The sequence below is a fragment of the Octodon degus genome, unplaced genomic scaffold (assembly GCF_000260255.1).
Source record: "Octodon degus isolate 3935 unplaced genomic scaffold, OctDeg1.0 scaffold00023, whole genome shotgun sequence".
Classification (NCBI taxonomy): Eukaryota; Metazoa; Chordata; class Mammalia; order Rodentia; family Octodontidae; genus Octodon; species Octodon degus.
In genome coordinates, this window is record NW_004524599.1 from 11,020,584 (window position 1) to 11,034,710 (window position 14,127).

At 50.6% G+C, this 14,127-nt stretch overlaps 2 protein-coding genes across 2 annotated transcripts in view; one reads left to right on the top strand and one right to left on the bottom strand.

Moving 5' to 3' along the window:
- Positions 1-6,500, top strand: part of Txndc5 (thioredoxin domain containing 5) — a 25,174-nt gene extending 18,674 nt beyond the window's left edge. Inside the window, exons 4-7 of the mRNA XM_004628445.2 lie at positions 4-87; positions 2,357-2,439; positions 4,081-4,210; positions 5,114-6,500. Coding sequence (XP_004628502.1) covers positions 4-87; positions 2,357-2,439; positions 4,081-4,210; positions 5,114-5,236 — 420 coding nt within the window. The 3' untranslated portion in view covers positions 5,237-6,500. The remainder of the gene's footprint in view (positions 1-3; positions 88-2,356; positions 2,440-4,080; positions 4,211-5,113) is intronic.
- Positions 6,501-6,601: 101 nt separating this feature from the next.
- Bmp6 (bone morphogenetic protein 6) overlaps positions 6,602-14,127 on the bottom strand; it is a 164,592-nt gene continuing 157,066 nt past the window's right edge. Inside the window, exons 5-7 of the mRNA XM_004628376.2 lie at positions 9,355-9,431; positions 8,005-8,115; positions 6,602-7,917 (exon numbers count right to left, since the gene is read on the bottom strand). Coding sequence (XP_004628433.1) covers positions 7,768-7,917; positions 8,005-8,115; positions 9,355-9,431 — 338 coding nt within the window. The 3' untranslated portion in view covers positions 6,602-7,767. The remainder of the gene's footprint in view (positions 7,918-8,004; positions 8,116-9,354; positions 9,432-14,127) is intronic.

Genomic DNA, 14,127 nt, shown 5'->3' on the forward strand with positions numbered 1-14,127 from the left:
CAGCTGCAAGGTCCAGAGACAGGAGCCCCTGAGACCGTGGAGCCCTCAGAGGCCCCGGTGCTGGCTGCGGAGCCAGTGGGAGACAAGGTGAGTCCACAGCTGCAGGCTGGGGTGGGCAGAAGGCGCCTTCTCCTCAAACACAGGGGCAGGGGCAGGGATAGGGACTGTCAACATGAAACCTTATGTTCAAGTCTGATGAGCTCCATAGGAGCTTTGAGTGCGAGAGAAATGGAGTGATCCTGAGAGTAGCAGATGTTGAGAAGGCTCAAGACCCTGTTCTACCCAGTGCAGGCTATTGGCTAAGAAGTCTTGGCTACTGTCCCTTGGGCTATTTCTAGTCACTTCTAGAACTTGTCTTGAGTCCCGGGAGATCAGCAGGGTGGTGGTGTGGGAGGACCGAGAGGCTTAGGCTGGAACTGGGTGGACTCGCTTCAGTGGCCCCGATGCTCCTGTCAGGCTTTGGATGTCTGTTCTGTGTTCCTCAAGCCTCCGTTAGGCTTCAGACACCATCCTAGGCTACCAAGATTTTCCTAACTGGGAAGGAGGCTGGTCTGTAGGGGCAAAGGAGAGAACACATACAAGCCTGTATCCTGAGGCTATGACAAGCGTGTATTGGAGTGGGGCCCCTAGGACACAAGACTCGGGGAGCCACCAGGTGGAGGCACAGAGCCCAGATGTGGCCTTGTGAACCAGCTGTGTGTTTGGGGCAGGGCTGGAGGGAATGGGGAAGGTGCTGGTGAGGGGTGCAGAGTGGGGAGCTGCAGCTGAAGAGTGGTGTGGTAGGCCAGCTGAGCTGGGAAGCTCCACCCCGAGGCTGGGAGCCCCCTAGGGATTGCGCAGATGTGAGGCAGCAGGACGACCCACAGCTGCAGGTGTGGAATGATGAGCTGCTAGATGGACCCTCAGAGACAGCGAGTTCCCAAGCTCGGGGTGCGACCGCAGGACAGAGCAGAGAGGTGACTCAGAGCCTGGTGCAGCTGGTGTGTGACAGGACCGAGTAGAAAGTAGGACCAGAGCAGGAGGAGGGACACCCAAGCATCTTCGGGGGGAGTCGGTGTGTGTGTTTGAGAAAGGACTGCTGCTCATCATGCGCAGAGCTCGGTTCAGCCGGCCCCCTGTACCCACAGGTTCAAGCAACTACAGCTGGAAACCGCCTTTAAAAGGTTTTCTAGATGTTCCCTGAATAGTACAGCGCTAGGGGTGTAGTGTTTCTGCTGTACAAGGCATTAGAAGTCAGCCAGAGAAGACTGAAGTGTCCAGGCAGGCGTGCATATGCTTGGCAGAGAGACGATGTGCCGCACGCGAGGGGCTTGAGTGTCCGTGGGTCTGGTGTCCTCATGCATGCGGGCTCCTGGCTCCAGTCGCGGTGGCCACCAGTGGACGAGTGCTCTTACACGGCTGCTTCCACCCCACGTGACATGTCATGCTCGCAGCCAGGACAGTGGGGTCCGCAGGCTGAAGTGGCGACTGGATGACCGTGGTCCTTTGGTGGCATGTACATGGTAGGACCTGACTCACTGGAGCTGTCCCTCCCCCAGAGCCCCTGGTGGTTTGCAGTTAGAGAAGCGACAAAGCCACCTGCCCCCTACGATGGCCTCACTGTTAGGGACAGCCCTGGTGTTAGTGGAAGCTGGGGTTTGGGTTGAAGTAAAGGATTGTGTGTATCCCCATGACGTATCTATCAGCGGAGCGTGTGTGTGTGTGTGTGTGTGCTGGGCACTGTAAAGGTCACCCCACATTGGCCTAATTATGTGCTCTGGAGGCGTCACCACAGAGCTGTTTGTAAGAAGTTTCCCACCACTGCCTGGGCCTCGTGTGAGCGTCGCGGCATCTCAAGACAGGATAGTAGTGTTCCGAGATGGCCCTGCCTGGCCTCAGAATCCTTGCCACACGGTACATAGCCACCTAACGGAAACATGCAGACGTAAGTCTGCGAAGAACAGCCGGGCTGGAATTGTTCAAAGTCAAGCACACGGCGGCCGTCCCCGGAAGCTCCCGGGCCAGGTCTCCGCACATTTCCTTTACACGCAGCCTGGAAAGCAGTCTGCTCTATGTGGAATTGGGGTGGTGAAGTGGACGCTGCACCTAGGTTCTTCCTGTTAGGCAGAGAAGGTGAATGTTCACTGCTGCCCGAGCGGAGAGGGACAAGCGGTGGGTGAAGAGGTTCTGGGCAGCTCAGGCTCCACGCTGCGCTGCAGCCTCCAGGGCTGACGTGGCTGGGGTCAGGTTTTGGCCGGCTGCATCAGACGGCAGGCGCCTGTGCGTGGGTGCATGCGTCTGTGTGTGCGCGTGTGGTGCGGGAACATGCATAACAGCATGGTAAAGAAAATCCCGATTCCCTATTTCTGTCCCACAGAGCACTGTGTTGGCCCTCACAGAAAAGAACTTCGACGACACCATTGCAGAAGGAATAACCTTCATCAAGTTCTACGCCCCATGGTGAGTGGCTGCTACCGCAGAAGCTGTGCGGTTGTGGTGCGTTCGCCCTGGCACGTTTCCAACTCCGTAGTCCACTCTGCAGTGTGTCATTGGTCGATGCCACCTTCACCCAGCAGAGGAGGAACACTGTGGTCACACCCCGGTGTTCTAGGTTCCCGTTCCACGGCCCTTCGGATTATTTATCGAGAATGAATGAGGTTAACTTAAAACTCAGTCTGCTTTAGAGGAAGCAAGCTTAAGTCTTCCGGTTTCTGGGTACTTTTCCAAGTAGATTTTCATTAAATAATGAACATGATGTAGCTCAGCTCCTGAGTTTCTTAGGAATAATGTTACACAGAAACCCAGTAGAGCTCAGCTTTCTGTTAGACACTGAATGCGTGACCCCTTTACCAGACCCTTCCTGCCACGTGGTCCCTGGGGACCAGAAGGTGAATGAAGTAAGATCACTTGACACCAAGACGGATGGATGACGTTGGGAGATGACAGTTCTAAGGCTTGCTCTACACGACAAGCAGTGATCAGAAAATACATTGAATGTTTAAATTTAAAAAAAAAATGTCTTACAGTAAGAGACCCATGGCCATTAACTCCCTCTGAATATTTCTGACTTCACACATTTGTCCTCCTGTCACTCTTGCTCATTTCTGAGCAGTTCTGGAAGTTGTCCTTCGCGGGTGCCTTGGTGAGATGTGACAGTACTACGAGTGCTGCCGCCAAGGTCCATCCCAAGGAAAGGCAGACTGCTGTGTCCGCCTCTGCCGGACCGGCCCTGTGCACTGTCTGGCCTTTTCCCAAGGTCAAAGTGACCGTGTGAGGGAAACATTTTGAACTGATTCAGGACATTGAGCAGTTAGGTCAGTGCAACTGCAGACACTCACAGAAGAGGACTTTGGAACTGCTTTGGATAACGGCAAGAACAGCGGGAGAAGTGCACCAGAGGTGACGGGAGCGGTTGCACGGTGGCCAGCCCGGTAGTCTGGTTTTCCATCGCACCTTCTGTGACCTCAGATGTCCTCTGAGTCCCTCAGCTTCATCCTCAGCTGTGACATGGAAACTGCTCTGTCATCACAAGGACAAGTAGAGTATTTAGGAGAGTTCGAGATTCCTCCCAGACACAGGCCCAAGCAAGGTCCTCCTGTGTCCCTTTTGCTTGTGCACTTGTTTGACCCCGGGTCCACAAGAGAAACCACAGTGGCAGGGGTAAAGAGCCAGCAAGCGCAGCTCTCTGGAGCTCAGTAGATCGCCAGGGAAGAAAGACGATCCCTTCTGAGAGGGGAGAGGCCAGAAGGGAATGAGATTCAAACAAGGAGTAGAGAGATGGCTTGCACCAGCCGTTGTCATGGCCTCACTAAGTCACCAGAGTGCCCAGAAAACGAAGTTGTGGAGTTTGAAGATGTCAGACAACCCTAAAAGGTTCATGGCACTCTTGATTTTAAAATTGAGCTGCCACCTGTCAGGCTCCCCAGAAGTGCACTTTGGGTGTCTTTCCAGTCCTTGTTAGGGACAGGGGAGCAGCAGTAAGGGAGCACACAAGGGAGCTCTGATGCTCTGTGGCTTCCTGCATGGCTGTTGACTGTCTCCTGTAAGAAAGGAAGCTTGGGGGTGAACGCCCTCAGCATAGCTCCGCTGTTCTGTTCTCAGGTGCGGTCACTGTAAGAATCTGGCCCCCACCTGGGAGGAGCTCTCCAAGAAGGAATTCCCTGGCTTGGCAGAGGTCAAGATCGCCGAGGTTGACTGTACGGCGGAGCGGGATGTGTGCAGCAAGTACTCGGTGGGTGGCCCTGGTGGCAGCGGGCGGGGGTCCCCACGGGCTGGGAGTGGGCCGCATGGACACAGCAGAGCGCTGTCTGTGCCCTTTTAGTTGTGCTTCACTCTTGGCTTCAGCCTGAACTGCTGGCACAGTCTTGGAGCCTAGCAGGGCTGTGGTTTGTGTTTGCTGCCCTAGTCCTGTGATCGAAGCCCAGGAGAGCTGGTACACACATGTGCGGGCAGTCGAGCGGGAGTTCACTCATCCCAGCCCTTCCTGAGTCCTGGCCAGCTGTATCTTGTGTGCAACCTTGGAGTCGCATCAGATTAAGAGATGTAATAGATCCATTTACTCATGAGTAGAAACAGTTGTGTTTTGTGCCTTAAAATAGATTTTTTAAATTTTTTATTTGGCTCTGTCTCTACACAGCTCGGCCTTATAGTGATCCTCTCCTGTTTCAGCCTCCCTAGTGCTGGGATTACAGATGTGCGGCATCATTCCTGGTTTTGGTGGCCAGCATGGCACACGTGGACTGGGGCCAGGCATTGAACCTGATTCTTTGCACTTGTCAGGCAGGCGCTTAAACCACTGAGCTATCTCCCCAGCCTGTGCCTTAAAATTCTTACATGAGAAAGGGCGGTGTGTCTATGGAGAAGAAGAAGGCATGGTCGGAGTGCATACCTCCAGGTCCCCGGTCTGAAGGTGTGTGCATTTAAAGATCAGGCGAAGTTACTGCAGTGACACTCACCTTCAGTGCAGTGTGGATAGGAAGTGAACACAATTCCCAAGGCTTTGCTTTCTGACCTGGTCCTTGTATCATCTAAATACACCTATAAAAATGAGCCCTGAGATGCCCTTCCCTCAACTGTCTATAAGGAATCCATGTGTGATTCAGACAGTTTTCAGCCTTTTCTGTTTCTTTTAAAGGTCCGAGGCTACCCTACGTTACTGCTCTTCCGTGGTGGTAAAAAAGTGAGCGAGCACAGAGGCAGTAGAGACCTCGAGGCTTTACACCACTTCGTTCTGCGCCAGGCAAAAGATGAGCTATAGAGGCCCTGCTGGAGGTCACGCGTCCCGCAGCGCCGGCGTGTAGGGGGGACATCATGTGCTTCCGTGTTCCCCTGGCGTGGCTCACAGAGCTAACTGCACTAAGTTGGTGGTGACTTCTTTGTGTGTTTAAGCCAACACACGCTGCGGATTCTTGAGTTTTTCTAAGTCAAGTGTAATTCTTGGTCACTGTGCAAACTGAGTCTCTTCGGAGGGATCCATCCCTTTAACCTCCCTTGATGAAATTAATGGTTTCTTTTGAGACTAAAATAGAGTCAAGGGAAATCAAATTGCTGGACAATGTTTGACTTCCAAGTGATTCTGCAAAAGCGTCATCCAAAAGCCTAGTTTTCTAACTGTCCTGGAGTCTTGAAAAGGTGGCCTGTAGCAGGACTGATGTCTCTAATCCGAAGGTCATAAATGACCATTAATGACATAGATGGTCTGTAGCTTGGAGCAGATTTCAAAACAAAAACCCACGCTCTAGAAGATCTGGATTTTCGATTGGCTCTTCTTAGCGTGAGTGGCCAGCCGTAAGGAAAGCAGTGGCTGCTGAGGCCTGCCTCGTGGGGGCACTTGTCACGTTGGCTGCTGTCAGAGAATCCTGCTGCCTGGTGCTCACAGGGCAAGATTTCATTAGTCCCTGCATGAGCGTGCAGCCCACGTCCGTGTGCTCATTAAGATCCGATGTCTTCCCTAGAATGGTGGCTGGTCCTGACATTCCCTCAGCGTGCGACAGATTGTGGTTGCATGTGCTGTCTGGGTGGTGGGACCAGCCCAGTCTCCTCCGCCTGGCATTCCAGGGACCTGCAGCCCCACACTGGCACCCCTCGGAACATTCTCATCTTGCTTCTCAGTAGTCTTTTTAGCAGCTTGCTGTATGTTGTCTGCCTTCCACGAGGTCAACCTTATAATGTATGAACAGTGGGCTTCATTGGACACCAGCACCAAATACTGAAGCTGGAGGGCTGTGCGGGTATTCACGCCATCCTGGTTAGTAGCAGTTTTCACTGTGCCCTCGGACACAAGCACCTGTAGGACCAAGATGCGTATCTATGCTCTCTGTCATCGAGTTGCTTACTGTGAAACCAGGCCGTGGCCAGTGCCTCCCCCTCCCTCCCAGGACACTGGGCATGTGCAGCTGGTAGTAGGAAGCTCATAAACGAGACCGAGTCTGCTGTCTGTGGCAGCGGGTAACAAAGCGTCTCCCAGCCTCTGCCTTAAAGGACACCTTTATTAATCATGTGTGGTTCACAGGCAAGCAGTGCGAAAGCCCGGCTCGCCCGGAAGGCCCGTGCTCTGGTGGCTTCAGCTTGCATCGTGGGTCTTGGGTCTTGCTTTCGGATCAAGGTGGTACGACTTGTTTACACTATACTTTCTAAATAAACCTTTAAAAAAAACGTCTGGTCTTTCCTTAAATGTTATAGCAAAACAGATAGTAAACAGACAATAAATTAGTTTCTATTTACAAAAAAAGCTGTAAGTACAAACACTTATAGATTATAAATGTATTATTTAATCAGTTTAGTATGAATTGGTTTCCCAGTACATGATTGTGAACAAGGCATTTTAGAAATATTCTAAGATTTAATCTGGATCTTCATTTTCTATGAGAGAACATTGTGATTTCAGTCCATAAGCAGCACGCTCACTTCTGGGAACCTGCTCTAGGGGTGCGGCGCCCTCCGCCCCAGGGGTGTCTCCCTGTGGGCCCTCATTGTGCTGCGCTGGATGCTGGACAGTAGATGGCGGTGACCGCGCTAATGAGTGGCTGAAGTACCAGAGCCAGTGCTGCAGGGGGTAACAAGCCCTGCAGAGGGCCCGTGGGGGAATGCGGGCCGCCTTCAGGTGGGACATGGCTAAAGTGACGGCCCTGCGCATACCGGGCCCCCCAAAGTCATGGCTCTACTTTTAGTTATAGCAAAAAGGGGTGGGAGATGGAGGTGTGGAAAGGAAGTTCTTGTTTTGACTGAAATTAAGTACTTTTCACATCAACGAAACTAGCGTGAACATGTAATAGACGAGACAGAAGGCACCTTGGCAGAGGCCCGTTGGGGTCCAGGCTGCTGATCCTGTAAGAACTCCTGGCCCCGGGAATAGAGGCCCCTCCCATCTCTGAAACCTGCTATTCCAGGTACTACACAAGCAGCCGGTGCTTTCTCCAGGAATGCTTCCACTCTTCCAAGAGTAGTTTTCCTACTTCACTAGCAACACAAACGGCTAGATCTAAAGCTAAGGCTAATCTGGGGGGCAGAGGGGCCTCAGAGCTCTGTTTCTGCGGTTCCCAGACCTCACAGCCCAGCTGTACTCCCTACAGACCAGCAGCCCGCATACGTATGGAGCGAGCAAGCCATTAGCTAGGTAGGTCCTTTGGAAGTCCTCCTCCCGCAGCTCCTAAGGCACCAGCGGAAGATGCTCTCCAAGTCTTCTCCCACGTCTGCTGTGCCGCTTCATTTTAGGGTTTCGTTTTTTTTAAGGCAGGCGTAATCCTGGACTCCACAGTGTACTGTATGTTCCCAGCAACTGGTTTCAAGTTAATGGCATCCACAAGCTCTCACCACCATATTCCTGTATTTTTTCAAGATGACATTGGAGTTGTCATCAAAGTAAAGAACGGAGATGGCATTTAGTTTAGTTGGCGCACAGCAGGGCTTGGGGACGTACTCAGGATTCATAAGGTGAACCTGTGCCAGAAGGGAAGCATACTGTCAGGTAGGAGCACACCTGGCATGGGCTTTGTCCCACTTACACGTAAAAATCTGAGGGCTCACCAGGGTCTGCACGATGGCGTGGTTGGTGGCATTCATGTGCGCATTGAGTGGGAAGGAGCATTCTCCATCACAGTAGTTGGCAGCGTAGCCCTTGGGCGCAATGATCCAGTCCTTGATTTCAAAGCAGAAGGGAAAGATGAACACACGCTCCCACACCATCTGTGCCCAACCCAGGAGAAAGCGGTGTGCGTGTAGAGAGGTTAGGAGACAGATGGGGAGGGTTGGGCATTTGTCCAAGCCCACATGGAAAGGGCTAAAGTTGGGGTATGAACCTGGCAGGCCCACATGGCCCTAGCTGCTGCCTGCAGCTAGGCCTGTAACGTCACAGATGCTGTCTTGAAGGGCAGGTGCTCAGAGACTTCCGGCAGACTACATCACTGTCCCTCAGCAATGCACTTAGCAGACATGACCTACAGGACAGCCCAGCTGGGTGGCATGGGACACTAAAGGGCCCTCTCCCCTCATGATCCCAGCATGGTAAGAGAGGGCTGGACCATGATTGTCAGCCCACAAAGATTAATGTTCAAAATTCAGAAGGCAGTTTCTACCTTTACATCATCATAAAGTTGACAACGCCTAAGTCAAGCCTTTGTAAGCCAGGCATTGTCTGTAACAGGACCCACAAGCCCCTCTTGAGGAGCCCCTAGTGCTGGCACAGAATGGCGCCTGCACGCTGAAATGCGCATTCACTGCCTGTGGCTACATTCCTTTGCCTACAAACAAGTGGTGGCCCTCAGCCACAGGCAAAACCTTCGCACTCTCTTTTGGCTGCTTTGGGTGGGCTAATTCATAGCTATTGAAGAAGTCAACATTTAGATTACTTTTTCCAACCCTGTTTCAAAACAAAAATTGTTGAAAGAGGGCCAGCCAGATAGCTCAGTGGACTTCAGGGACTGGGGTTTGATCCCCAGTGTGCCGTGCCAGCCCTGCCCCCGGGCGTGGTGAGCCAGTGATTGAGACTGGGCGTGGTGGCTCAGCCCTGTAATCCCAGTGCTTGGGAGGCTGAAACCAGGATCACTATGAGTCTGATCTGTGTAGTGAGACTCTGTAGACCCTATTCTAAATACATTTTTTAAAAAATTGTTGAAATGACCCAGTAAATATATGTTGGGTGGGCTCTGAAAGAAGGAGGCCAGAGCACTGGGGAATGTGGGCACCAATTTGAGCTATCTCGGGGCTTGGGGACCCCATAAAAGTGCCTCGCTCTCAAGTGACTAAAGGCTCCTGGGACTTCTGCAGCCTGAACTGTCAGCCCTGAAGCTCGGGCCCTGGATGACCGCTGTCAACCACCGTCCAGGTAAGAAGGAGCTGCTGGGAAACACCTTCGCCCACATTGTCCCGAGAACTCACCTGCCACCCCAGGTCTTGGAAGCTCACATAAAGCTCGTGCTTCCGGCAGGCTGTTTTTAATTCACTGCTGTTGTAATCTGTCAGAAGAGATCAAAAGATGTACACATGAACTCATTCCTTCCTTCATGTAAAACTGGCCTGGAGTAGCTCGCATATGCCAGGTGCTATAGTGGGCTCAACAGAGTTGTGGAAAAGACGCCTGTCCAACACACAGCAACTCCTGTGGGAGGAGGGAGTTCCCCAATTTGCATGAATGCTTTCCACACTCCGCTCTGCCCACTCCGAGGTCACTCCAGAAGGAGTGAAGGTCTTCAAGCAAATAGATCTGTGTTGCGCACCTCACAAAGCCAGTAGAGGACTGTGCAGAGGTGTCTATTGGATTTGGAAGGTAACACGTTGTCATCAATAGGTGGTTGTACCCGATGGGGTTCACTGTCCTGCCGAGCCAGGAGAGCATCCTGAAGGATGTTATGAATGGAACTCAACTGGAAGCCCCAGAAAAGGGGCAGAGAGGGACACCACGGGGACCAGGACCTCCTGCTTTGTGCTGCACCTCACCGCCACCTCACCGTCCTTTGATTGCCCTAAAGCAACGCCAAAGCCACTTCCACTTAAGAATGAGCTGAAGATTATGCGCAGCAGGGCATGAGACCCACGCTAGTGTGAGACATGCACACAAGTCACTTAGATACCGCTCTGGACAGAAATGCAGTGGACCAGTGTCATAGGTAATGCCACTGGGCTTCAGAGAGAGGACAATTCAGGGTGGGCAGGAGAGGAAAAGGCAGTAGTTCTGCTGGAACGGACTGGAGGACATGCAAGGAAGAGACAAAGTTGAAGGCGTGAATGAGCTACAGTCAGCCACAGTGATTCGGACTTTCTACCAGAGGCCCAAAGTGAGGCTCTGAAGGGGATGTGCTTAGAGCTGTGATTTGGAAGGACTCACTGATCTTGTGGCTATGTCTGAATTCTGTCTAAGGAGGGCAAAGAGGAGTCAGAGGAAAGAGAAGGATGGAGACAAAGTTCTTCCTGACAGAAACACTGGTGATACAGAGCCCAGGCCATGCACGTGCCACCTCGGCCTTGTCAGCTGCAGAAGCCAGGGAGTTAGCCACTTGTCAGGGGTTGTTGGAACTGGATTTTCATACTTGTAATCCTGGGTTTTTGGTCCTGAGTCAGAAGAGTGAGTTTGTCAATTCTATGCTTCTTAAGAGGCAAAGAGACAAAGAGAACCAACTCAGGCCAGTACCCCATACTGGGAAGACACACCAACTCTCCGAGGCGGCTGCCAAGTTCTAAATGTATTCGTTCTCCTCACCTGCCTATCTCACCTCAGATACCTCCCGGAAGACAGACAGCGGAGCAGAACCACACCGGAGCAAATGTGAGCAGTGCAAAGCACTGGGGGCTCTTTCAGGCCCGACCACCCTCACAGGACAAGAAGAAAACCTCGTACTGGATGTAACAAAAGCTATCTGCCACAGAAAGGAATTTTCTCATGAGGACTGCTGGAGTGCGGCACAGGGGAGACACAGGGCCCCGGGGACTGCATGCAGGTATAGTCTCTGGACAATCTTAAGAAGGAAGATGTCTGAAATAATGAGAAAGACAAAACAAGGGTTAAAGAAAAAACACCATGGAAGAAGAACAAGGCAGTTATGAAAAAAGAACTGGTAAATGTGAAAATGTACTGAATGGAACTTAATAAAAAGAATCATTGAAAACAAACATGAAATGGATGAGATAGACCTCACATTAGACTAAATGAAGAGAGAAAGGACTGGACAACATTTTTGAAGATACCCCTTCAAACATAGTGTAGCATCAAATGACCAAAAAGCATGGTCTGAAGAGATAACAAAGAATGAAAACACCAATGTCTTTGTAGGAATTCTAAGGACAGAAATAGGAGAGAAACAATATTTGGAGGCACAGTAGCTGAGGATTTTCTGGAACTGAAGAAAGGCCAATATCTTTAAATGGAAAGGCACACAAGCAGTCCAAGCAGAACTAAGTGAATTCCTCTCTGTGTCAAACATGGAAAGAGCAAAAATGAACCACTTTTTCTTACAAAGTTCCCAGGCTCAGATCTTTTGTCATAGCAACAGAAACTGGTTGGGGACCATTTGGATGTTGAGAAAGTGGGGACCCCAGAGAGACAGGGGCCCCAGTTATTAGCTGCTTCCTTGGATGGTCCTGGAGAGCTGTGGTCTTCATAATAAAACTTTAGTCAAAGCATGGCGCTTTCTTGGGCTCATAAGTTGGTCTAGCAAATCACCCAACACAGAGGAAGGAACTTGGACACTCCATGTTACAAACCTCCTTTAAGGAAGGTCAGAAATATGGATGGCCCAGGGACCTTTCCTATGACTGGCATCTGAAAGTGGGGTCTTGTTGGGGACTTTGTCCTTTAACCTGTGCATTAACTCTGCACTAACCCCAGGTGGTTCGTGGGAGAATTGAGCTAAATTGTAGGTGGCCTGTTTGGTGCTGGCGAATCATTGTCAGAACACAGACAAGGACCACCGTATCACATGTTGAGTTCTAGCTTCTTTGCCCACTCAGTAGAACCAAGGTGACATGGCCAAAGGATTTCACTTCCAACTTTCTAACAGTTCTGCTGCCTGTGGACTGGTTGTTGATCTGCCTCCCTTGATATGCAACAAAGAGAACCTTCTCAGAAAGAACAGCTATTTCTTTCAGCGCTAGACACTGACATTCTTGTTATTAAGTAAGGATTGGAGCCAGAGAGAGGAAAGGGAGGAATTCAACCCTCCTGTTTGCCTTCCTACAGATGCTCTCAGGCCACGCTTAAGTTTTCTCATGGTTCTACAGTGAGTGCCAACGAAGGTGCCTACGCATTTGCAAAGGCCAACACTCCCTTGTTTCCATGTGCAAGGGCTGGTGCCCCGGGTGTTACTTGGAATTACAGTGACATGCAGTGTTGTTTCTATTGTTTTGTATTTTGATGGGTTGACAGATTGCCAAAAAACCTCCTCCTCATCCTCACCACCCTTGATATTTGTTAGATGAGGTGGCCAGTAAAATATGCATCTACAATTTAACAACAACATGGCTATTTCAGTGGGGGAGGGACAGGTGGCACACTGCTCAAGGGCAAGGGTGACCAGAAGTACGAGAGCTAATGAGAGGATGAATGAAAAGCCACTGCAGTCCAAAGGGACTCCTGAAGGCAGCTGGCTACAGCTTCTGGCTCACAGATGGTTTGTGCCCCAACCCCAGGAATCATCAGGGCTGATCTAGGGTGCAGCCTGGCCTCCCATCTCTCATGCAGTCCTCTCGTGCAGAAATGGACAGGACAGAGTGGGGCAGGACTTTGGTCTGGCCAGGGAAGACCTGCATGCTCACTAGAGTAACCTGCACAAGCAGGGCTCAGCCATGGGTGGGTTTAGCAAACAAAACAAAACAAAACAAAATGCCAAGTTCTGTTAAGAGAGCAGTCCATGAACTCAAAAAACCATAACACTCCCCCCCCCCCCGACAAATTTCTTCTGTAATCAGAAAAGTGTAAATCCCTGGTCTACTTTAACTGGGACAGGCGCTCTCCCTCGCTGGGTGTTTGAGTGCCCAGTTTCTCAGGACATGACCCATCTTCTGCACCTGTTTAGTGACCATTTGGACTTAAGACCAGCTGCTCAGATTTGTGACCCATCATTCTTTTCGGACAGTTCCGTGCATCTTGTTTATGGAGCCTCAATGTCATCTTTTGCAGAGTACTCCTTATTTCTACAGCCCTGTAATTTTTGCTGATTGCACTGTACAGGACAGTAGTTTGTTCTGTCATCCATTACAGCACTGCATGTAAGATGCGTGAGAGTACAAGCAAGGTCATCAAGTTGGGCTTTCCTCGGCCCATTTCTTTGTTCAATGTTGTGCCACACAGACTATACACAATTCCTCATTAGTGACCAATTTGTTCAACAATCTAGTTGCAGGAATGGAATTTATTAAATGAGGAATGCCTGTAATATATATAACATATTATATATACTATATAATTATATGTGTAATATATAGTTCATATATTTTGTGTATAGTATATAAATTATATAATATGTAGTATATTATATATACATATACTTGAGGTAACATATGGAAGTGATAAAAGCTGAAGATGATGGATATTCTAATTACTGTGAAGGGCTCACTGTTCTATACACATTACCCTATGTATACCTAGAACATATTTTACCTCATAAATAAGTAAATGAGTATCAATCAAAATTAATGCACAGATGACCCAAAGCAGACCTGCCTGCATTCTCCCTTATGATTTGCATCTTAATGTCCCCAAAGGCCATGTACTAAAGGGCAGATGGCCAGCTCACGGTGCTGCTGGGGATGATGGGAACATCGGAAGGTGGGGCCTACTGGGAGGCAGCAGGGTCACTGTGGTTCTGCCCTTGAGTGGGGCAAGGGGACCAGGCCCCTTCCTTTCTCCCTTCTTGCTTTCTGGCCATCACAGGCCAGCAGGCTTCTCTGCACATGTTGCCTCGATGAGCTGCTCTGCCTTGGGCCCAAAGCGACAGAGTCAGCCACCATGGACTGAAACCTCAGAAAGTGAGAGAGCCCAATCTCACCCTTCCTCCTGAACTGTTTCTTTCTAATGCGCCCTAAGGGCAGATCCTCCAGCAGGCTCCTCCCCCTAGTGCTCCGCAGCACAACTCCTGCCAGCTAAGACTTGGCCATCGACAGATGAATATGTAAAGATGTCGTTGTATTTGCACATATTATATATCATGCTATCTCCAT